Source organism: Cervus canadensis, chromosome 20 (genome assembly GCF_019320065.1).
Source record: "Cervus canadensis isolate Bull #8, Minnesota chromosome 20, ASM1932006v1, whole genome shotgun sequence".
NCBI classification, from domain to species: domain Eukaryota; kingdom Metazoa; phylum Chordata; class Mammalia; order Artiodactyla; family Cervidae; genus Cervus; species Cervus canadensis.
The window spans coordinates 44,022,802-44,047,201 of NC_057405.1; the positions used below are offsets into that span (position 1 = coordinate 44,022,802).

Here is a 24,400-nt window from a genome sequence, read left to right on the forward strand (position 1 = left end):
TGCCGCTCTTCTTGGGGAAGAGCCACTTGGGCCCAGGGCACGCGATGATGCACGTGGAAAGGCTGGGTAAGTCTGCACGCGTTCGGCCCACCGAAGGTCACCACGGGGCCCCGTCTTCTCCGGCCCGCGCGGCACACAGGACTTACCTCCGGCGGGCGGCAGCTGGGGCGGAGTGGAGATCGGCCCCAGCTGCTGGGGAAAACCCTGGCTGCCCGCCCGGCGAAAGGCGCCCGCACCTGCTGCGGGGCTGCGGGGCCCGCGGCGGCGCGGGGCGGGGCTTGGCTGCGGGGAAATGACGTCGCCGCCCCGCGCGCTCCGCGGGCCGCGCGCCCTGGTAACGGCGGCTCCGCGGCTCCCGCGGCCTCCTCCGTGTCCCCGCCTCCCCCCCGCAGCAGCCCTCCCCGGCTCCTCCTCCCTCCGCAAGCCCCGCGGCGGCCGTCTCGATGGTCCGGGGTGCCCGGTGGGAGCGGAACCTGCGGGGCCACGCTGCCCGCGTCGCTCCCGCCTGGCGCGAGCTGCAGAGCGGGCGAGAGCGGGTCGGGCCCCGCCGGGCCGCCTCCGGACCTGGGCATCTGCCCCGCGCCTGAGTCGCCCGAGGCTTCGGGCCGGCGGGGCCGCTCCTGTCCCTGGACGGCGGTGACCAGGAGATCGCCGGCGGGTGGGTGCGGGCGGCCGCGGCCGGCGGGCGCGGCCGGGTGTCGGGTCCGGAAGCGGCCGCCCGGCCTCCTGCGTTCCAGTGGCCGCGGCTCGGCGGGCCGCCCCCCGAGCGCGGGGAACCGCGCCCGGGCCGGGGTCTGCCGAGAAGATGGCGACCCCGGGCATGAGCTGGCAGCAGCACTATTACGGCGGCTCGGCGGCCAAATTCGTCCCCTCGCCTGCCGCCGCGCAGCAGGCGGGGCACTGCATGGACTACAGCCAGGACCTGCACCTGAAAATGAGCAAGAAGATCGCCCAGCTCACCAAGGTATGGGCGCGGCCGCGGAGTGGGCAAGGCGGAGACCCCGTGCGCGGCAGCGCGGGGCCCACCTGCCCGCCTGGGAGGCTGCGCGCCCCGCGCCCCGGGCGAGTTGAAAGGTGGCTGTTCTGGAAACAACAGCCAGAGACTTAGCTCCTAGAAGCGTTCAAACTTCGGTGCAATGCCGGTGATGTTAATTGAAGCTAAACTAAACCCGACGGCACGGCTGGGTTTATGGGGATTTGGACCCTCCTATCCTTCTGGGATAAGCCAGCACGGAACAAATTAGGATCTCCTTCTTTAACTGAAGAATGAGAAATCACTTTACTTTTGGTCTCGTGCATGTGCCAAGCCTCCACGAGGCTTTACACTACTGTACTGTATGAAGCTCAGTACCGTATTTACCCAACATGACCTCGAGTCTTCGAAATTTGTCAGTGCCTTTTATTGGTTAAGTCGTTAAGGGGGAACAAACCTTCTTGCCGATGAAGGAGGGGGAAACATACCTTGCGTGTCATTTTCAGGATTTAATGAGTCATACCGACAGAAAGTCAAAGCTTTTTAGATGCATCATGTGTCTGCTTTGAGTTAAATGGTTCAGTCTATCAGAAGATAGTTTTCAAAAAGCAAATATGCCGGTAGATTTGGCCAATTGTAGTTTAGGGTCGTCCTTGGCTGGTGAGTTTTTTCCTAGTTGAGTAAAGGTTGGTGATGAGAAACGGTTTCTATGGAGCAGAAGCAATTTAGATTAATTACATTGCTCTGTTTAGATCTCATGATAAGTTTTTCCATGTCCATCAGGTGAGAAGTGATCCCTCTCCGTGGTTTCTGAAAGCCAGTAGAAGTGATGGACCTCAGTTTAGTGTTGAAGTGGAGTTGGCTAACCACTTGTTAGGAGCTTTGGTATGTGAAGAGAGGCGGGCATGGTGGGGTTTGCTGCTAGAAAATCTCTAAAGTCTGACTCAACTCCAAAGCTTTCATTATATAATTCCATTACTAGTTGGTACTTTTGAGAGGGTAAAGTAAGACAGAGTTGAAAGAGAGGAAAAGAAGGAAGTGTAAGTTAAAATGGATGACAATAAGGTAAAAATATTTTGGTGAAGAAATGTGATTGACAGTAGAAAGATAAATAATGGAAAGGACTAAAGCATGAGAGATCAAATGGAAGAGCAGAGGGAAAGGTACAATTGCCTAATCGTCAGACTCCCCGACGAAAAGAGCAAGGCAACATCTGGGGAAGTTTTGTTTGTTGGTATTTGGTTTTTATTTTATGGCAGCACCATTTCACACTTGCTGTGTGTCCAGTTTTTACTCTTTTCTCTTGTAACTGAGAGTTCCCAGATTCAAAAATGGAAAGGCCCAGGAAGGAAAACGTAATATCCCATTAGGGCATTTACACGTTTGGAAGCTAAAAGCTGGGCTTCCTGAAATCATGTGTGGTCTTTAGAATACTTACGGTCCAGATACATACATATTTATTTATTCTGATTTTCTCTTATTGTGTGTCCAGAACAGCCATTATTTTTATTTTAGATTGTAACTGTCTGGGGCCCTGCTGTAGTCATAGAAATATTCAGGAAGTTGGTAGTGGAACTGTGTACAGTTTAACAAAAGAAGTTTCTTTTCTCTCTAGCAAACTACTTTTCTTTCTACTTAGGCTTTTTAAATTTCCTGTTCTTTTATCAGAAAAAAAAAAATCACAACTGTGAAAGGTGGGAGTATTAATAGAAGTTCTTTGCCCTCCCCATCTCAGATGTGACAAAGCAGGACAGCACGCTGATCTTTACTGAGTATCACTGGGACTCTCTGATTGAGTGTTTACAGTTACAGTCTCTAAACACTCAGGCCACCCCCTCTGCTCAGGGCCTCAGACACTTAATCTCTTCTACTAGAGTTTCTCAACCTTGGCACTGCTGACACTGCAGACTGAATAATTCCTCGCTGGGAGTGGGCAGGGCTGTACTCTGTATTATACATGATGATACCATCCCTGGTGCTACCCAGTAGGTATAGTCCTCCCACATGCACACACAATAGTGGCAATAAATTTGTCTCCAAGCATTGCCAAATGTTCCTGGGGGAGAGGGGGGCAGGGATCATCCCCGGTGGAGAACCGCTGATTGACACTGAAATATCTCACCTGGGTCTCTCACCTCTCTTTATAAAACAAGGCAGGAGAATGAAGCAGCCTGATTATAGGCCTCTTGCAGTCAACACCCTTCAGTTTCTGAAAGATACACTTAAGGCCTGCTGCCTTTTTGTACCAGTTTGGAAACTGTCAATTTTGTAATCGCATACACTTATTGCGGGCTTCCCTGGTGGCTCAGATGGTAAAGAATCTGCTTGCAGTGCAGGAGACCCGGGTTCAATCCCTGGGTTGGGAAGATCCCCTGGAGAAGAGAATGGCAACCTACTCCAGTATTCTTGCCTAGAGAATTCCATGGAAAGAGGAGCCCAAATCCTATGACTATGGGCTTCTCTGATAACTCAGTTGGTAAAGAATCCGCTTGCAATGCAGGAGATCCCTGGTCAGGAAGATCCCCTGAAGAAGGAAATGGCAACCCACTCCAGTATTCTTGCCTGGAGAATCCCATGGACGGAGGAGCCTGGTGGGCTACAGTCCACAGGGTCACAAAGGGTCAGACACGACTGAGCAACTTCATTTTCTTTCTTTCACACTTATTGTAAATTCCATAAGAATGATGGGTAATATATCAACTTTTACTAAACTAGGAAAAAGCTCACCAGAAAAGGATGATCCTTAATTACAATTGACCAAATCCTCGGTCATAGTTGCTCTTTGAAAACTTGTAGATTGAGCCACTTAACTAAATGTAGATACATGATTCATCTAAAAAGCCTTGTTTGACATTTTGTCAGGATAAGGAATGACTCATTAAATCCCAGAAATGGCATGCAAGGTATGTTTTACCTTCCTATCAAATGTAGAAATTTTATTGGTGTCTGCTATATAGTGTTTTCACTCATGAAGAGTTTACTGAGAATATCACATCAGTAGAGGTATGTTAATAGAACTGTGGGTGACCTGACAACAGCTTATATTTCAGAATTAGACATTATAAAGATAACCATTAAAATAGGGTTTCTTTTGGAAATGAGTCAACAGAACTTACCCCTTCAGCCTTATTATTAGCATGACTTGGTAACTCTGACATACTGTCTTGAGTTAAAATGCCTATTCTACCATTTACTAGTTCTATGACCTTGGGCAACTCATTAACCTCTGGGCCTTAGTTTTTTAATCTTTGAAAGAGAGATGATGATACTGTAACTAAGATAGTAGGCCCTTAATTCAGGCTGTCACTGAAAAGACAAATATACCAGTAAACAAAGTATTAGTAAAATACTGGCTAATATACTTTTTAAATGCTATTTCTTTTTAAAATAAATCATCCTGCATTAATGGCATTGTTGATACTATATTTCGTGGTGGGTTTTCTGCTAAAATCTTTAAATGTATATAGTAATTTTTCTAGTATTTTAATATCAGAGCTTAAAATATTCACATTTGCTGTCTGGTTTTGTAGTGCAGTACAAAATGCAATGCAATGTGCAAGAAATACAATATGCATTTTTCAGAGATTTGGCTGACGACAAAAGGAGAAGGGTGAAAGTAACCTACATTATAACATTACACATAGTAACATACATTTAACTAACTAAAAAGTCTCTAAACACATCTGAACAGAATTTGTTCAGATTCTGTTTTCTGAGAACCTAACCTCGCCATCACATGGAAAGAACACAGCAGTTCTTTAAGCATCTTTTATGTAAGGGTGCTTTGCTGAGTGTTAGAGATACATCAGGGAGCAAGACAGTCTCTGCTCTTTAAAGTGAGTCTATTATATTTTGGTTGCTCATGCCACATTTTAAAAAGTACTATTAGATTTCTGAGTCGTGTTGTGGCAGATTTCTGGAATTGTTAATGACTGAGCCATTCTCAAGATAGAGAACCTGGATGGGCTGAGTTATGTTTTATTAGATCACATTTGTGTACTTCTCTGCTCTCTACCGTGTCAACTCTTCTAGTGTGTTGAAAAGCAGGGCTTCTGAGATGAAATTCTAAAATGGTTTTATTTTTGTCATTCACTGTCCCTTTCAATTTACTTGTAAGGCTATCATGCTCTCTGCCCATGGATAAACTTGACTTTTCTGGTTGCATTGAGATAATGCAAATTGTTCTTCAGTAACTAAGTCATAAAAATCTCAATTTGATTATTGAAATGTCTAGTACCAACAAATTAAAGCCCCAGACTGAACCTGAATTAAAGATGAGGCTTCTTCCCCATGCCCACTTCTTAGCTCTGCCCATTGCAAGGGGGAAGACAATAACTGAGGATTTTTTTTTCCTTCTGACTGGGCTTTTCTCTTTCTCCTTTGTCTTGCCAGCCCTAGTGTCTCATCCCTCCCGAGTTGGACAAGGAAGAAGGGAAGAGAGGAAAGAAGAGCAGCAACTAACTCATGCTTGATTAGTGCCTGGTGATTTAACTTCAACGCTGTCGTAGACTTGGCGTGTGTTGAAAGTTCTTTCTTTTACCTGTGGATCCTCTGCCTCCCATGTCTGCTGCTCACCTCACATTGTTTGACAATGAGAATGCATCTATAGCCTGGCTGGTTTTTTATGTCGTCCTCAGCTTCTTGGATCTGGCAGTTCCATCATGTTCATTTTGCTGAGATCTGTTCAAGCTCCAGGTCACCCCCTGGGTGGTACCCAGATGACATCACCCCAGCTTGCTCTCTCCACAGGCAGCACTCATTGTTTGTCGAGAGGGACTCTGGAAGTGGTCCCAATTCAGCCGTCTCTCTTTTGCTCTCATGTGCCTCTTCATCCAGCTTCTTGCCCTTTAGAATTTCCAGAGGTGAATCAGGTGCCAGTTCAATATGTTGTTCAAGGTGCTTGAGACAGATACCAAGCTCTTCAAGTAGTCCCATCCAAGCCTTTTCCTCTAGGCTTTAGGTGAGAGGCAGGCATCCATCTCCTCCCCTCTCCATTGGCCGGCAAGGGCACTTGTTCTGTAGCTAGCTCCCCTGGGGGAACTCTTCTCTAATCCCCACCCTTACTCCCCATGAAGCTTCTCTCACTCGTGTTGAGAGTAGGAGGGAGCACATCTCAACCCTTTAGACTGCCTCCTTTGGAAGTATTGAGAGTGTTCTGGCACCTGCTTTGGAATGTCAGTTGTCTGGTTCTCAGCAGAAACTTCCCTTTCAATATCCTGTCATTGTAGCTGCCCATCCAACACTTTTTTGGTTGATGTAGTTTAGTTCAGTTATCAGTTACAGACCGACTAGTATAAGGTTGGGGCTAAGGTTCCAAAGAGCAGAAACAGTTACTTTGTGTTTTCTGTCCTCAGCATCAAATCCTTCTTAAAAGTCTTCTTTTAATCCTCAACTTCTGTCTCTCCTCCTGAGAACTGCCCTGAGCAACCTGGACCTTTTTAGGTTTGCCTTGCTCTGAATTACTCTTAACATTTATTTTCCTTACTTCTCATTCGATGCTTAATAATGCAAATTTGCAGTTTATTTTCATTTTTCTTATTTTACTATAAGTTCCTCAGCTGTAGATACTGTTTATCTCATGTAACCTTAATATGATTCCTTTGCACATAGTATAAAAGCTTAATAAATGTTTACTGAAGATAGTGATGTGCCAAGAAATGTTGTTATATAGTAGAGAAAGTCAGTAAATATTTTTGAGTTGTATCTGCTCCTCTTGTGGATTAATGCTAGATCATTTCAGCGGAGTTAAAATTTCTCTTAACTATTTAAATATTTATTTGGCTTCCCCTTAAACTGCTTCTAAAAGCTATATAATTTTATTTTTGATGCAAGAATAAAAATGTAAAGCATGCTATCTAAATTATAAATATTATTTATCATTTCAAAAGCAAGGATTGATATATCAAATTCTTAGCAAATATGGAAAAATAGTCTTTTGATCAGTCATTTAATACTAACTTTGCTTTTATTATATTCACAACCTGAATATGTTCATATAATACCAAAACCAGTGAAATTTTCAAACAATTCTGTTTTCTCTGTTAAATGCTGATTTCTCACTAGTTGGTCTGTTTGAATTACCTTAGATAGTGTTTCCTAACAGTCTTTGGTTTGGATTATGACTTGGATTGTTTCAGCTTCAGTTCGGTTCAGTCGCTCAGTCGTGTCCAACTCTTTGCGACCTGATGGACTGCAGCATGCCAGGCCTCCCTGTCCCTCTCCAACTCCTGGAGCTTGCTCAAACTCATGTGCATCAAGTTGGTGATACCATCAACCACCTCATCCTCTGTCTCCCCCTTCTCCTCCTGCTTGCAATCTTTCCCAGCATCAGGGTCTTTTCCAATGAATCAGTTCTTTGCAACAGGTGGCCAAAGTATTGAAACTTCAGCATCAGTCCTTCCAATGAATATTCAGGACTGATTTCCTTTAGTATTGACTGGTTTGATCTCCTTGCACTCCAAGGGACTCTCAAGAGTCTTCTCTAACACCACAGTTCAGAAGCGTCACTTCTTCGGCGCTCAGCTTTCTTTATGGTCCAACTCTCACATCCATACATGACTACTGGAAAAACCATAGCTTTGACTAGATGGACCTTTATTGGCAAAGTCATGTCTCTGATTTTTCATATGTTGTCTAGGCTGGTCATAGCTTTTCTTCCAAGGAGCAAGTGTCTTTTAATTTCATGGCTGCAATTACCATATGCAGTGATTTTGGAGCCCAAGAAGATAAAGTCTGTCACTGTTTCCATTGTTTCCCCATCTATTTGCCATGAAGTGTTTTGACTGGATGCCATGATCTTAGTTTTTTGAATGTTGAATTTTAAGCCAGCTTTTTCACTCTCCTCTTTCACCTTCATCAAGAGGCTCTTTAATTCTTCACTTTCTGCCATAAGGGTGGTGTCATCTGTATATCTGAGGTTATTGATATTTCTCCCAGCAATCTTGATTCCAGCTTATGTTTCATCCACCCTGACATTTTGCGTGATCAGCTTGATACATGCCAAATGTAGCATCTTTTTTCCCCTCCTTTGTTACATTGCAGCTTTCCATTCCGTTAGGCATTAGCTTAGATGTAATCTTTTAGTCATAGAAGAGTGGTTTGAATTAATTTCCTGTACTTTACTAACGGGCACAAAAGCATGATATGCCATTATTATTAACCAATTGTCTAAAAAGTTATAAAGGGACTGCCTTTAGAGTTAAAAGGTTTTTCTTCTATAGAAGAAACCATAGATTCTTACCAGCCTAACCCTCTCATTTTATAGATGTGGAAGTTGAGGGCCTCGAGTCATTTGAAGATTACATAGCTTGTTACAGGCAGATCTTGGACTGGAACCCAGGTCTCTGGAATGGTCTAGGAAATGAGCAGCTGTACTAGCAGGGCTCCTTCTATTGTGTATGCCTTCCTTCCGCCTGGTACTACCCACTCAGTTCCGCAGAGACCACCGAGTTGTTTTTCCCCACTTTGGAGCCACGCTTTGTTCACCATTTGACTCACAGGCCTGATGAAAGTGAAACCAGTGAGCCTTTCCCATTGAGTGCACAACTTCTGGACATCTGGGTTGTACAGTTTGTAAACGTGGCTTTGGTAAATTTGGAACAGCTATTTTTCTTTTTTTGTATTCTCAGATAAATGTCATAATATTTTCATGTTTTATTAACAGCTTTAGTCATTCCAGACTTAAAAGCTTCTTTAATTATGTTGATTTAGATACTGTCATACTTGGTGTCAAACTTACTACTATGTTGTTATTGTAAATATTTTTCCTTTGACTGCTTGCTTTCTTAACTGGATTGTTGCCTGTGGTCCCATTTCTGAGGGCAGTAAGTTGAAAGTTTTCCAGTTTTTCTCCCCGCCTTCCCCTCCCCCCACCTGTTTTGTTTATAAAAATCTTTTGCTGTCTTCTAATTTCCAACCCCTTGAAAAGTAGTATGAATGCTAAGAGTTCGGCAAATGTGGCTGAAACAATTTATTGTAATTAATAAATAATTTCTTATTGTTGTTGTTCAGTTAGTCAGTAGTGTCTGACTCTTTGCGATCCCATGGAATGTAGCACGCCAGGCTTCTCTGTTCTTCACTGTCTCCCAGAGTTTGCTCAAACTCATGTCCATTGAGTTGATGATGCCATCCAACCATCTCATCCTCTGTCTCCCCCTTCTCCTCCTGCCCTCAATCTTTCCCAGCCTCAGTGTGTTTTCTAATGAGTCAGCTCTTCTCATCAGGTGGCCAGAGTATTGGAGCTGCAGCTTCAGCATCAGTCTTTCCAGTTAATATTCAGGACTGATCTCCTTTAGGATGGACTGGTTTGATCTCCTTGCAGTCCAAGGGACTCTCAAAAGTCTTCTCCAACACCACAGTTCGAAAGCATACATTCTTCAGCGCTCAGCCTTCTTTATGGTCCAGCTCTCACATCCACACGTGAATACTGGAAAAACCATAGCTTTGACTAGATGGACCTTTGTTGACAAAGTGATGTCTCTGCTTTTTAATATGCTGTCTAGATTTGTCATAGCTTTGCTTCCAAGGAGTAAGCGTCTTTTAATTTCATGGCTGCAGTCACCATCTGCAGTGATTTTGGAGCCCAAGAAAATGAAGTCTGTCGCTGTTTCCTTTGTTTCCCCATCTCTTTGCCATGAATTGATGGGACCAGATGCCACGATCTTCATTTTTTGAATATTGAGTTTTAAGCCAGCTTTTTCACTTTCCTCTTTCACCTTCATCAAGAGGCTCTTTAGTTCCTCTTTGCCTTCTGCCATAAGGGTGGTGTCATCTGCACATCTGAGGTTATTGATACTTCTCCCAGCAGTCTTGATTCCCGCTTGTGCTTCATCTAGCCTGGTATTTCAAATGATGTACTCTGCATAGAAATTAAATAAGCAGGGTGGCAATATATAGCCTTGACGTACTCCTTTCTCAACTTTGAATCAGTCCGTTGTTCCATGTCCAGTTCTGTTACTTCTTGACCTGCATACAGGTTTCTCAGGAGGCAGATAAGATGGTCTAGGTATTCCCATCTCTTTAAGAATTTTCCACAGTGTGTTGTGGTCCTCACAATCAAAGACTTTAGTGTAGTCAATGAAGCAGAAGTAGATGTTTTTCTGGAATTCTCTTGCTTTTTCTGTGATCCAACGGGTGTTGGCAATTTGATCTCTGGTTCCTCTGCCTTTTCTAAATACAGCTTGTACATCTGGAATTTCTTGGTTCATGTACTGTTGAAGCCTAGCTTAAAGGATTTTGAGCATTACCTTGCTAGCAGGTGAAATGAGTGCAATTGTGTGGTAATTTGAACATTTTTTGGCATTGCCCTTCTTTGAGATTGGAATGAAAACTGACCTTTTTGAGTCCTGTGGCCACTGTTGACTTGTTCAAACGTGCTGCCATGTTGGTGCAGCATTTTAACATCATCATCTTTTAAGATTTGAAATAGTTAAACTGGAATTTCATCACCTCCAGAAGCTTTGTAGTAATGTTTCCTAAGACCCACTTGACTTCATATTCCAAGATGGCTGGCTTTAGGTGAGTGACCATATGATCATGGTTATCTGGATCATTAGGAACTTTTTTGTACAGTTCTTCTGTGTATTCTTGACACCACTTCTTAATCTCTTCTACTTCTGTTAGGTCCTTGCTGTTTCTGTCCTCTATTGTGCCCATCTTTGTATGAAGTATTCCCTTGGAACCTCTGATTTTTTGGAAGAGATCTCTAGTCTTTCCCATTCTGTTGCTTTTTCTCTATTTCTTTGCACTGTTCACTTAAGGCTTTCTTATCTCTCCCTGAATGGAACTCTGCATTCAGTTGAATATATCGTTCCCTTTTTCCTTGCCTTCAGCTTCTCTTCTTTTCTCAGCTATTTATAAAGAATTCTCAGACAAATACTTTACCTTCTTGAATTTCTTTTTCTTGGGGATGGTTTTGGTCACCACCTCCTGTACAGTGTCACGAACCTCCATCCATAGTTCTTCAGGCACTCTGTCTACCAGATCTAATCCCTTAAATCTATTCATCACTTCCACTGTATAATCATAAGGGATTTGATTTAGGTCATACCTGAATGGCCTAGTGGTTTTCCCTACTTTCTTCAATATGAACCTGACTTTTGCAATAAAGAGCTGATGGTCTGAGCCACAGTCAGTCCATGTGTAGAGTCGTCTCTTGTGTTGTTGGAAGAGCGTGTTTGCTATGACCAGTGCATTCTCTTTGCAAAACTCTTTTAGCCTTTGTCCTGCTTCATTTTATACTCCAAGGCTAGGCTTGCCTGTTACTCCAGGTATCTCTTGACTTTCTACTTTTGCATTTCAACCCCCTATGATGAAAAGGACATCTTTTTTTGGTGGTAATTCTTGAAGGTCTTGTAGGTCTTCATTGAATCATTCAACTTTAGCTTCTTTGGCATCAGTGGTTGGGGCATAGACTTGATTACTGTGATGTTGAATGATTTGCCTTGGAGACAAACCAAGATCACTCTGTCATTTTTGAGATTGCACCCAAGTATTGCATTTCAGACTATCTTGTTGACTATGAGGGCTACTCTATTTCTTCTAAGGGATTTTTGCCCACAGGAGTAGATATAATAATTAAATATACCCATTCTGGTCCATTTTAGTTTTCTGATTCCTAAAATGTCAATGTTCACCCTTGCCATCTCCTGTTTGACCACATCTAATTTATCATGATTCATGGACCTACCATGCCAGGTTCCTATGCAGTATTGTTCTTTATGGCATCGGACTTTAGTTTCACCACCAGACACATCCACAGTTGTGTATCCTTTCCACTTTGGCTCAGCCTCTTCATTCTTTCTGGAGCTATTTCTCTGCTCTTCTGGTAGCATATTGGATACCTATTGACCTGAAAGACCATCTTTCAGTGTCACGCCTTTTCATACTATTCATGGGGTTCTCAAGGCAAGAATACTGAAGTGGTTTGTGATTCCCTTCTCCAATGGACCACTTTTTGTGAGGCCCTGGCTGGCAGGGACATGTCCCTCAACTGCTCCACGTAGCTGTAGGACATGCCTGGCGCCCTGGTTGTCCCACTGCTGGTCCTCTTGAGGGTGTCAACCTTCACCAGCCACTGGCTGTCGGTCAGCATGTCACCTGGGGGCCTGGGCAAAGGCCCTGCTGGAGTTGTTGGCTAGAGCCGATCAATGATGATGGATGGCTAGGAGCGGAAGTCTCCCTGGCCTCTCTGCTGCCGCTGGCCTCTCCGGGCCAATCTGCCGCCCAGGAGCTTCGAGGAGCGAGGAGATGAAATTGGAGTAGCCTGGGTCTCTGTAAAGCCAGTTAACTTCCAAATGACGATAGGAAGTGACAGAGGTGGGGTGAAGTGGTAAAATACTGTTGTTACTCTGCCCCTTCAGTTTATCTTATGAGATTAAAAATCTTTTTTACCTGTAAGAAATTAAACTTGACTATTATGCTGTGAAAATGGGGTTGATGTGAAAAATAGAAATTATTAATGCCATACTTGTTTTTTCACCAGCAGAAGTTTCTATCCTTTAGACTACTTTTGAATGAAAAGAACAATAAATCTACTGGAATTGGTGTCTCCTAGTCCTTTTGAGGAGAGAAGAGAGAAAATTGCTAACTGAATTCACTTTTTAAAAAAATTTTGTAAATAAAAACAATTTTATAAATGTGTGGAGGAAATACTGCTTTTGGGTATGGTCTGAGCCATAAAGGTTTTTTGCTTTTTTTTTTTTAAGTTGACCTCATAGCTTAATGATCCTTTAAAATATTTTGGAAAATAGTCTCTGACTGCCAATCAGTTAACATATAAAAATCAGTTTTGGAAACAGCAATCTTTGCAGGTTGAGGATCACCAGTTGTAGTCAGTATCTGGTATACTTAATATTTGAGACCAGAACAAATGTTTTAGAAAATAGACCTTTTATTTTTAGCTTTCTATTAAATTAGAGCAGTGTAGTTAAATTACAGACAATACAGAGTATTGTCATTTGTAGGGCTTATATTTATTTCATTAGTGATGACATCTTTCTTTCTTGCAAAACTTTAACAAGAATGTATTAAAAGTAGTGAAGTTGAATATGTACAAATTTTTGTCCTGTATCTTTCACTGCTGTCATTTGCGATATAAAGGGAGGCTGAAACTACCAAAGGATCTTTGTGTGTGTGTGTGCGTGCATAGTCAGTCATGTTCGTTGCAGCCTCGTGGACTGTAGCCCACCAGGCTCCTCTGTCCATGGGATTTCCCAGGCAAGAATACTGGAGTGGGTTGCCATTTCCTCCTCCAGGGAAAGGACCTACACTGGTGGAAAAACAAGACTTAGTGATTAAGCATTACACTTGGGATTTAGATAATAGATTCAGCTACTAACACCTTATTTATTATAATGGATATATTATTTTAGTGACTTTTAAAAATTACTACTCTGTATGTCTTTACACGTACATCCCTGTTTTGAGGTTTCAGAAACTTTGAAAACAAAGTTTGTTCTTAAAGTACATTATAAAGTGAAGTCGCTCAGTCATGTCCGACTCTTTGTGACTCCATGGACAGCAGCTTGCCAGGCTACTCCATCCATGGGATTTTTCCAGGCAGGAGTACTGGAGTGGGTTGCCATTTCCTTCTCCAAGGGATCTTCCAGTGATCAACTAGCCAGTCTGATCACACGGACCACAGGCTTGTCTAAATGAAACTAAGCCATGCTGTGTGGGGCCACCCAAGACGGACAGGTCATGGTGGAGAGGTCTGACAGAATGTGGTCCACTAGAGAAGGGAATGGCAAACCACTTCAGTATTCTTACCTTGAGAACCCCATGACCAGTATGAAAAGGCAAAAAGATAGGACACTGAAAGAGGAACTCACCAGGTAGGTAGGTGCCCAGTATGCTACTGGAGATCAGTGGAGAAATAACTCCAGAAAGAATGAAGGGATGGAGCCAAAGCAGAGACAACACCCAGTTGTGGATGAGACTAGTGATAGAAGCAAGGTTTGATGCTGTAAAGAGCAATATTGCATAGGAACCTGGAATGTTAGGTCCATGAATCAAGGCAAATTGGAAGTGGTCAAACAGGAGATGACAAGAGTGAACATTCACATTCTAGGAATCAGCAAACTAAGATGGGCTGGAATGGGTGAATTTAACTCAGATGACCATTATATCTACTACTGTGGGCAGGAATCCATTAGAAGAAATGGAGTAGCCATCATACTCAACTAAAGAGTCCGAAATGCAGTACTTGTATGCAATCTAAAAAATGACAGAATGATCTCTGTTTGTTTCCAAGGCAAACCATTCAACATCACGGTAATCCAAGTCTATGCCCCGAACCAGTAACGCTGAAGAAGCTGAAGTTGAACAGTTCTATGAAGACCTACAAGACCTTCTAGAACTAACACCCAAAAAAGATGCCCTTTTCATTATAGGGGACTGGAATGCAAAAGTAGGAAGTCAAGAAACACCTGCAGTAACAGGCAAATTTGACCTTGGAGTACAGAATGAAGCAGGGCAAAGGCTAATATAGTTCTGCCAAGAGAACGCACTGGTCATAGCAAACACCATCGTCCAACAACACAAGAGAAGACTCTACACATGGACATCACCAGATGGTCAACACCAAAATCACATTGCAGCCAAGAATGAAGAGTCTCTATACAGTCAGCAAAAACATGACTGGGAGCTGACTGAGGCTCAGACCATGAACTCCTTATTGCCAGATTCAGACTGAAATTGAAGAAAGTGGAGAAAACCACTAGATCAATCAGGTATGACCTAAATAAAATCCCTTATGACTATACAGTGGAAGAGAGAAATAGATTTAAGGGACTAGATCTGTTAGAGTGCCTGATGAACTATGGACAGAGGCTCATGACATTGTACAGGAGACAGGGATCAAGACCATCCCCACGAAGAAGAAATGAAAAAAAGCAAAATGGCTGTCTGAGGAGGCCTTACAAATAGCTGTGAAAAGAAGAGAAGTGAAAAGCAAAGGAGAAAACGAAAGATATACCCATTTGAATGCAGAGTTCCAAAGAATATCAAGGGAAAGCCTTCCTCAGTGATCAATGCAAAGAAATAGAGTAAAACAATAGAATGGGAAAGACTAGAGATCTCTTTGAGAAAATTAGAGATAGCAAGGGAACATTTCATGCAAAGATGGGCTCAATAAAGGACAGAAATGGTAGGGACCTAACAGAAGCAGAAGATATTAAGAAGAGGTGGCAAGAATACACAGAAGAACTGTACAAAAAAGATCTTCATGACCCAGCTAATCATGATGGTGTGATCTAGGTGGTGTGATCACTCACCTAGAGCCAGACATCCTGGAATGTGAAGTCAAGTGGGCCTTAGGAAGCATCACTACGAACAAAGCTAGTGGAGGTGATGGAATTCCAGTTGAGCTATTTTAAATCTTGAAAGATGATGCAGTGAAAGTGCTACACTCAATATGCCAGCAAATTTGGAAAACTCAGCAGGGTCCACAGGACTGGAAAAGGTCAGTTTTCATTCCAATCCCTAAGAAAGGCAATGCCAAAGAATGCTCAAATTACCGCACAATTGCACTAATCTCACATGCCAGTAAAGTAATGCTCAAAATTCTCCAAGCCAGGCTTCAGCAATACGTGAACCGAGAACTTCCAGATGCTCAAGCTGGTTTTAGAAAAGGCAGAGGAACCAGAGATCAAATTGCCAACATCTGCTGGATCATTGAAAAAGCAAGAGAGTTCCAGAAAATCATCTATTTCTGCTTTATTGACTATGCCAAAGCCTTTGCCTATGTGGATCACCATAAACTATGGAAAACTCTGAAAGAGATGGGAATACCAGACCACCTGACCTGCCTCTTGAGAAACCTGTATGCAGGTCAGGAAGCAACAGTTAAAACTGGACATGGAACAACAGACTGGTTCCAAATAAGAAAAGGAGTATGTCAAAGCTGTATATTGTCACCCTGCTTATTTAACTTCTATGCAGAATACATCATGAGAAACGCTGGGCTGGATGAAGCACAAGCTGGAATCAAGATTGCTGGGAGGAGTATCAATAACCTCAGATATGCAGATGACACCACCCTTATGGCAGAAAGTGAAGAAGAACTAAAGAGCCTCTTGATGAAAATTAAAGAGGAGAGTGAAAAAGTTGGTTTAAAGCTCAGCATTCAGAAAACTAAGATCATGGCATCTAGTCCCATCACTTCATGGCAAAAAGATGGGTAACAGTGGAAACAGTGGCTGACTTTATTTTTCTGGGCTCCAAAATCACTGCAGATGGTGATTGCAGCCTTGCAATTAAAAGACTCTTGCTCCTTGGAAGGAAAGTTATGACCAACCTAGACAGCATATGAAAAAGCAGAGACATTACTTTGTCAACAAAGGTCCGTCTAGTCAAGACTATGGATTTTCCAGTGGTCATATATGGATGTGAGAGTTGGACTATAAAGAAAGCTGAGTGCCGAAGAATTGATGCTTTTGAACTGTGGTGAGAGAAGACTCTTGAGAGTCCCTTGGACTGCAAGGAGATCCAACCAGTCCATCCTAAAGGAGATCAGTCCTGGGTGTTCATTGCAAGGACTGATGTTGTTGAAGCTGAAACTCCAATACTTTGGCCATCTGATGCGAAGAGCTGACTCATTTGAAAAGACCCTGATGCTGGGAAAGATTGAGAGCAGGAGGAGAAGGGGACAACAGAGGATGAAATCGTTGGATGGCATCACCGACTCAATGCATGTGGGTTTGGATGGACTCTGGGAGTTGGAGATGGACAGGGAGGCCTGGCCTGCTGTGGTTCATGGGGTCGCAAAGAGCTGGACACGACTGAGTAACTGAACTGAAAGGATCTTCCAGACCCAGGGATCGAACCCAGGTCTCCCTCATTTTGGGCAGACTGTACTGTCTGAGCCATAAGGAAAGCTTAGAAGTGAAAGCCGCTTGGTTGTGTTTGACTCTTTGTGACCCCATGGACTATACAGTCCATGGAATTTTTCTCCATGCCAGAACACTGGAGTGGGTAGCCTTTCCTTTCTCCAGGGGATCTTCCCAACCCAGGGATTAAACCCAGGTCTCCTGCATTGCAGGCAGATTCTTTATCAGCTGAGCCACAAGGGAAGCCCAAAACAAGGTGGACAATCCAGAGGGAAATTAGGTGCTAGTCACTGAGTCATGTCCAACTCTTTGCCACGACACTAACTGTAGCCAACCAGGCTCCTCTGTCCATGGGGCATTCTCCAGGCAGGAATACTGGAGTGGATTGCCATGCCCTCCTCCCAACCTGGTGATCGAACTCAGGTCTCCCACACTGCAGCCAGATTCTTTACTGACTGAGCCACCAGGGAAACCCTAAAGTACATTGCTAATATTTAAATTATCAGTAAAATTGCTAATTTTAGTAAAATATTAGGATAAATCCCTGTTCAAAATTGTTGAGAGAATGAATTATTTTAGTTAACTAAAAGCTGCCATGGGGATTAATGATTTTTTACCTTCCAAAATAATATACTTACATTTAAATCATACCATTCATAAATTATGTGGAGTCTGTTACCACTTCCAGATCCGTTTTGATAATCACTACATTCATAGGAGAGTAGGCCAGACCCATACTAATGCTATGCCAAATGCTTAAACTTTATTTCTGAATAAATTCTGTTACTTTCATTTTTATTTGCCATATCTCTCTTATAAAATGAAGTACAAAGTTTGAATATTTGCATATTCTAGATATTGAGCTTTCTGGTAGGAAAGATTTATTTTATTCTGGTCAGTGTGTGTATCTGTGTATTCATAGGTGTCTGCCTGTTTAATCTCGTTTCTCCTTAAGCACAATCTTAACAGAATCTTATGTCTTTCAGAAAACATTTCATAACCCAAACACTAAATAGTATTCTATTTTTATCTTTAGATCTTTCGTCTAGTGAAACACTGTGTAATTGAAGTACCGTGTGTGTTTGTGTGTGTTTAATACAATGGCCTGCTCAGAGCAGCAAGGGAAAATATGTTGTTGTTGAGTTGCTAAGTCATGTCCAACTCTTTGGACCCCAGGCACTGCAGCATGTCAGGCTTCCGTGTCCTTCACTGTCTCCCAGAGTTTGCTCAAAGTCATGTCCATTGAGTCGGTGATGATCAGTCTCATCCTCCGTGGCCCCCTTCTCCTGCCCTCCCGTCTTTCCCAGCATCAGAGTCTTTTCCAGTCAGTCAGTTCTTTGAATCAGGTGGCCAAAGTATTGGAGCTTCAGCATCCATCCTTATAATGAATATTAAGGGCTGATTTTCTTTAGGATTGACTGGGTTGATCTCCTTGCAGTCCAAGGGACTCTCCAAGAGTCTTCTACAGCACCACCGTGTGAAAGCGTGAGTTCTTCAGGGCTCAGCCATCTTTATGGTCCAACTCTGACATCCGCACATGACCAGTGGAAAACCATAGCTCTGAGTAGACAGGCCTTTGTTGGCAAAGTGATGTCTTTGCTTTGTAATACCCTGTTCAGGTTTGTCATTGCTTTCCTTTCAAGGAGCAAGTGTCTTTTAATTTCATGACTCCACTCACCATCCACAGTGATTATGGAACCAAGAAAATAAAATCTGTTACTGCTTCCACTTTTTTCCCTTCTACTTGCCATGAAGTGTTGGGACTGGACGTCATGATCTTAGTTTTTTGAATGTTTAGTTTTAAACTAAGCAGCCTTTTCACTCTCCTCCTTCACCCTCATCAAGAGGCTCTTTAGTTCCTCCTCACTTTCTGCCATTAGAGTGGTATCATCTGCATATCTGAGGTTGTTGATATTTCTCACAGCAATCTTGATTCCAGCTTGTTCTTCATCCAGCCTGTCATTTCTCATGATGTAGTCTGCATAGAAATTAAATAAGCAGGGTGACAGTATACAGCCTTGACATACTCTTTTCCCAATTTGGAACCAATCAGTTGTTCCTTGTAGGGTTCTAACTTTTGCTTCTTGACCAGAATACAATTTCTCAGGAGACAGGTAAGGTGGTCTGGTGTTTCCATCGCTCTAAGAATTTTCCACATTTTGTGATTCTCACAAAGACTTTCATATGGTCAATGAAGCAGCAGCAGATATTTTTCTGGAATTCCCTTGTGTTCCTATAATGCAATGAATGTTGGTAATTTGATTTCTGGTTCCTCTGCCTTTTCTAAATGCAGCTTGTACATCTGGAAGTTCTCAGTTCACATACTGCTGAAGCCTAGCTTGAAAGACTGTGAGCATAACCTTATTTAAATATGATTAAAGTGGAGTGTGCAGATCCATAAAGTTGGTAAACTTTCATTGAATGTCTGGTCTGTGAAAGATTCTATGCTGAGCACTGTTAGTTAATACTGTCAATTTACAGGACTGTTTTTAGACTACATATTTTTCTCATTTTTTCCCATGGAGTTTTGAGAAAATTTGACCAGAATAAAGTAGGTGAACATTTTAATCAACAACTATAGTAATTTGACAGTTCTAAATGTTTAATTATGGGCATCTTTTTCTGTTTGATTTGTTTGTTTTGGGTAGGAGATATATATATATATTTATCTGATTTTCTTAGATAAAAATTTAAGATAAATAATTAATTTTAGATAAACAGTTTAAAGAACATTGTTGACACATTCTCTGGTTACAAATCTCTATAGTGACCAGGGGTAAAGGGAGTGAGGGAAATTTCAGTCTTTTGAATCCCAGGAATTAATGGATATGTTTTGAGTTTTGATCTCTCATGGGTGAGCCAGAGACCCACATTCCCAGAGCCACTGGCCCAGAGAGGCAGCCAGGCCCACCATATGAGTCAGACGTGTGGTTCAGTGGCCTGTTCCCCAGTTTGAATTTCTGCTTCACCTCTTAGTAGGCTGTGACCCTTACTAAGTGTTTTAACCTCTCTGAGCCTCAGTCTCCTTATTTGTAAAGTAAGAATGACAAAGTCTGTCTTCTAGAATTACTGTAAAGACGAAACAAGATAATTTGTGTAGGGAAATGCATGCTAAGTCGCTTCAGTCTTATGTTCTCCTCTTTGTGACTCTGTGGACTCTAGCCCACCAGGCTTCTCTGTCCGTGGGATTCTCCAGGCAAGAATACTGGAGTGGGTTGCCATGCCCTCCTCCAGGGGACCTTCCTGACCCAGGGATCGAACCTGCATCTCTTATGTTTCCTGCATAGGCAGGAGGGTTCTTTACCACTCGGGCAACCTGGGAATCCCCTTGTGTAGGAGAGGAGGTCAATAAATATTAATCCCATTCCTCAGGCCCTTCCCCCTTGATTAAGCCTCTGCTGACATTGTCTTTAACAAATATATTTTTGTATATATTTTCTCCTCTGATGGAGATATATTCTACATTATTAGGGACTACAGGTATCAAAAGTACAGGTTGAACAGAAAGTAAAATACAGTTGATTTTCATTATTTGAGGTAGCTGTGTTCTACCAAGTTGTGTAGCGGAAATACAGGGTCATGTTTGTGACACCCTCTGGTTACATTCTCAACAGGCCTTCAATACATTACCTTGTTTTAGGTGTATTTCTGTTTAATGACACTTTAATATGTATCATAGGTTCATTAACAGCAAGTACACTGTAACTCATGCCTGAATGAAGCTTATCTAACACACTGTCATTGTTAGGTTTTCAGGTTACATATAGATATTAGCAAGTAGGCAAAGTTGGAAATATGGACTCCATGAGTAACAAGGATCTACTGTATCTAAAATGGATGTAGGACTTTGCACCTGTTGTTTACTTAGCCCTGCTCTGGTCTGTCAGATGGTGTCCTGGGCCTGCATGACTGTGACTCTTATTACGCCCTGAACACCCTCACTTGAGTGTGAGTCTGACTTATTATTTCCCTAAATACCCTCAGATGGGTGGGGTGGTGGGAGTGGGAATACTCATCTTTTGTGTGAGTTGCCAGTCACCCAGCAGCCACTCTGCAATCATAAGCCTGGGCTAAAATTACAATCAGATTCTCTCCTTGTATGTAAATTGTAATTTACATAATCTGAACTTGGATCTACCACTTTGCCCTAAGGCAGAAGAAGAAATAATATGTAAAAATTATTTCATGGCATGGAGTAAGCCCTTAAAAAAAAATAATGTTGACTTATTTTAAGTAAAACAAAGCCTTATTTTTTGTAGTCATCGTTTGCTTAAAATGTTTGCAGTTACAGTTACTTTCTTCCCAGCACAAACTGTCAGCGTGGGAGTTGGTTTTGTTAAAAGCCTTTGTCTCTAGGTACCTAAAGATAACTAGAAATCTTTGATGCTGTGAGACTGTAGCACATTTGGTTGGATGTTTCTGGATTAACTTCATGCAACACACGAAAACTTCTAAACTGTTTATTCAAATATAGGCTGTCTTTGGCAGATAATTAGTCTTTCTGGTTTCTATTCTGACCTATATCTTCCTTAAATGACCTAGAAGAACATGCACTTTCAATGTTGTTAATTGTAAGGTGTGTTCAGGTCAACACACATCTTCTTGTCCCAGTCTCCTGGTGATAATCAGAAAATACTAGTAAGAAAGGAGCCCAGATAAGACTACTATGTGGTTATGAATGAATTAGCAAAGTTAATTGCTATAGAAAAAGTTTGAGTTTGACCTGAAGCCAAGCCTGTCCCTTTCTTATTGCATTTTAGAACTCTGCATATCTTTAACCTTCAGTCCTGGGTCACCCTTGCTGTTTGTTTTCTCTGTTTCTCTTTCTGGATTGTGGAACATTGCTAAAGAAAAGTATGGGACTGGACCATGGTAAGATAATGCCACCGCTCCCCCCACTTCTAAGCAGTCTGTGTCCCGATCCCTGGAACCTGTGAATACCTTATATTTGCTGGTATGGTTAAGTTATAGGTTTTGCAGTGGGGCGATTATCCTTGATTATGTAGATGGGGCCAGTATAATCATAAGGATTCTCCCAAGTGAGAGAGAGAGGCAGGAGGGTGACTGTCAGAGTGATGGTGTGAGACAGACTTGACAGCCTTTGTTGGCTGTGGACATGGAAGGGGACCTCGAGCCAAGGGATGTGTGACCTCTGAAAGTTAGAAACAGCTAGAAAAGAAACACTCCCCAAGAGCCTCTTTTCAGACTTCTGACCTTCATAACTGTAAGATTAATAAATTTGTTTTGCTTGAAGTCACTGACTTTGTGATAAACTGGTACAGTAGCAACAGGAAACCAGTGCATGGACTTAACATAACTCTGCAACATCAAATGGTGGTGATATTTAGTTGTTAAGTTGTGTCTGACTCTGCGACCCCATGGACTGTAGCCTGCCAGGTTCCTCTGTCCTTCAGATTTTCTGGGCAAGAATACTAGAGTGGCTTGCCATTTCCTTCTCCAGGGGATCTTCCTGACCCAGGGATCAAACCCTTGTCAACATCGTGGAACCCAGTGTTTTCTGATCACTCAGTATGGCTGCACTGTGTCATCTTGCTGTCTCTGAATTGTCCACAGCTGTATCCTCTCCTCTTTCTATATACACATTGGGTGGGTAAGCTGTTTTCTCTTTCACTAAGACTCCCAGGACTATCAAGCTTAAGTTACTTGTCCACAAAGAGTATGGGGTCTTTTATTCCTTGAGAGAACTTTTTCCTGGTCCTGCCACTCACCTCTTACGTATGTGCTGTTTCTCTGTGTCGTAAATAGATCACACTTGACAGGGACAGAGGAGAATCAAGGAAACTAATTGGGAATCTGTTGTAATATAGTTTTGGTGAGAGTTGTGAGGGCCTGAATTAGGACACTGGTGAGAGAGATGAAGAGGTGATTTGAGAAATCTCAAATCTGAGAGAGAGATTTGAGAAACACTTCCTTGGTGGCTCAGAAGGTAAAAGTGTCTGCCCACAATGCGGGAGACCCAGGTTCGATCCCTGGGTCAGGAAGATCCCCTGGAAGGAAACGGCAACCCACTCCAGTACTCTTGCCTGGAAAATTTCATGAATGGAGAAGCCTGATGGGCTGTAGTCTATGGGGTCGCAGAGAGTCGGACACGACTGAGCAACTTCACTTGCAGATAAACTTGTCAAAATTTAGTGACATTTGATTGTACGGAAGAAAGACCAGTCTCTCTCACATTCTAAGAACTCATATATTGGTTAAATGAATGAATGAGCAACTACATAGATGTTGATGTCAGCTGAGATTAATTATAGGAAGGACATCTATTTTGTGACAAGTTACCCCCAAATTTAGCATCATCTCATAGTTTCTGAGGTTCAGGAATCCAGGTGTCATTTAGCTGAGCGGTTCTGGCTCGGAGCTCCTCATGAGGTTGCAGTCAAGCTGAAGACTTGACCGGGTCTGGAGTCTCCATTCTAGAGTTGACTTGTGTGGCTCTAAGTGTAGGACTTCAGTCCTTCACCAAGGGAGACTCTCCATACCAAGTGATCTGAGGGTGTTGGATTGGGCTTCCCTGGTGGCTCAGTGGTAAAGAATCTGCCTGCATGCAGGAGCTGCAGGGGATTTGGGTTTGATCCTTGGATCAGGAAGATCCCCTGGAGGTGGTCATGGCAACCCACCCCAGTATTCTTGCCCGGAGAATCCCGTAGACAGAGGAGCCTCCTGGGCTAGAGTTCATAAGGTCACAAAGAGTAGGACTTTGTGAAGCGACTTAGCACACACTGACACATATAGGTGATTATTAAAATCATGGGTGATTGGGGTCTTAAGCAGAATAGAAAACATTTGGGAAAAAAATTAGAAAATATTTGGAATAGCTGTGGTGGGAAGGAGGAAATAATGCCTGACCAGATTCAAGTGAAAGAATCAGTGAGGTGGGTAGTTGTCCCAAGAGGAAATTAGACCTGATATTTGGTATCAGTTTGATGCTTCACATCAATCTGCTTTCCATTTTCTGCAAAGAGCTGCCACCATGTGGAGAGGACCATTGGTCACAAAATATGGGAGATAAGGCATGTTATTAAAGGATTAATTCAGAGTTTGAGTTTTCCCTGAGAGATGTAGCAGAATTGGGGTTTAAGAGAATTAAAGAGCTTCAATAGAGTGTAGTTCAGTTAATCTACCCTTTACTGTGTGTTGCATAGGGAGGGAGGTGAGGTGAGTATGGAGTTAAAAAAGGAAAACTGAAGGATTGAAAGGACCATCAGTGTGTAATGTAGATAATGCCCAGTGGTTGAGGGATAACACAAGAAGAGGGGGCCGTATTAAGACTTCTGAAATGGAATAATTTATAATTTAGACCAGGGCACAGTCTTGAGAATGTTGATAGGGAAGTGAGCTTCTGAGAGCTAGGAATTCCAAAGAACTTTAAATCTGGTCTTTTGGATTCCACATGCATTCTTGAAATCTTCGAAGATAATGGTGGAGTTAGAATAGGAGGAGAATTTGTGAGCCCCATGCCTAAATTCTGAGTGCGGGCAGTGACTTACTGTGATAAGGTAGGTGGAGTGAGAAAGCTAAATAATAGGATGAGTTATAAATCGAGGTAATTTTTGTTGTTGTTGTTCAGTCGCTAAGTCGT

The 24,400-nt window shown here is 42.6% G+C and overlaps 1 protein-coding gene across 8 annotated transcripts in view; it reads left to right on the plus strand.

Moving 5' to 3' along the window:
* The first annotated feature begins 333 nt into the window (after window positions 1-333).
* FAM184A (family with sequence similarity 184 member A) overlaps window positions 334-24,400 on the plus strand; it is a 120,293-nt gene continuing 96,226 nt past the window's right edge. For 6 of the 8 annotated variants that reach the window (XM_043439548.1, XM_043439549.1, XM_043439552.1 and 3 more), the window contains exon 1: window positions 655-964. In XM_043439548.1, coding sequence (XP_043295483.1) covers window positions 806-964 — 159 coding nt within the window. In that variant the 5' untranslated portion in view covers window positions 655-805. Of the gene's footprint in view, window positions 965-24,400 lie in introns of all 8 variants that reach the window. The other 2 variants (XM_043439550.1, XM_043439551.1) reach the window with 1 other exon arrangement.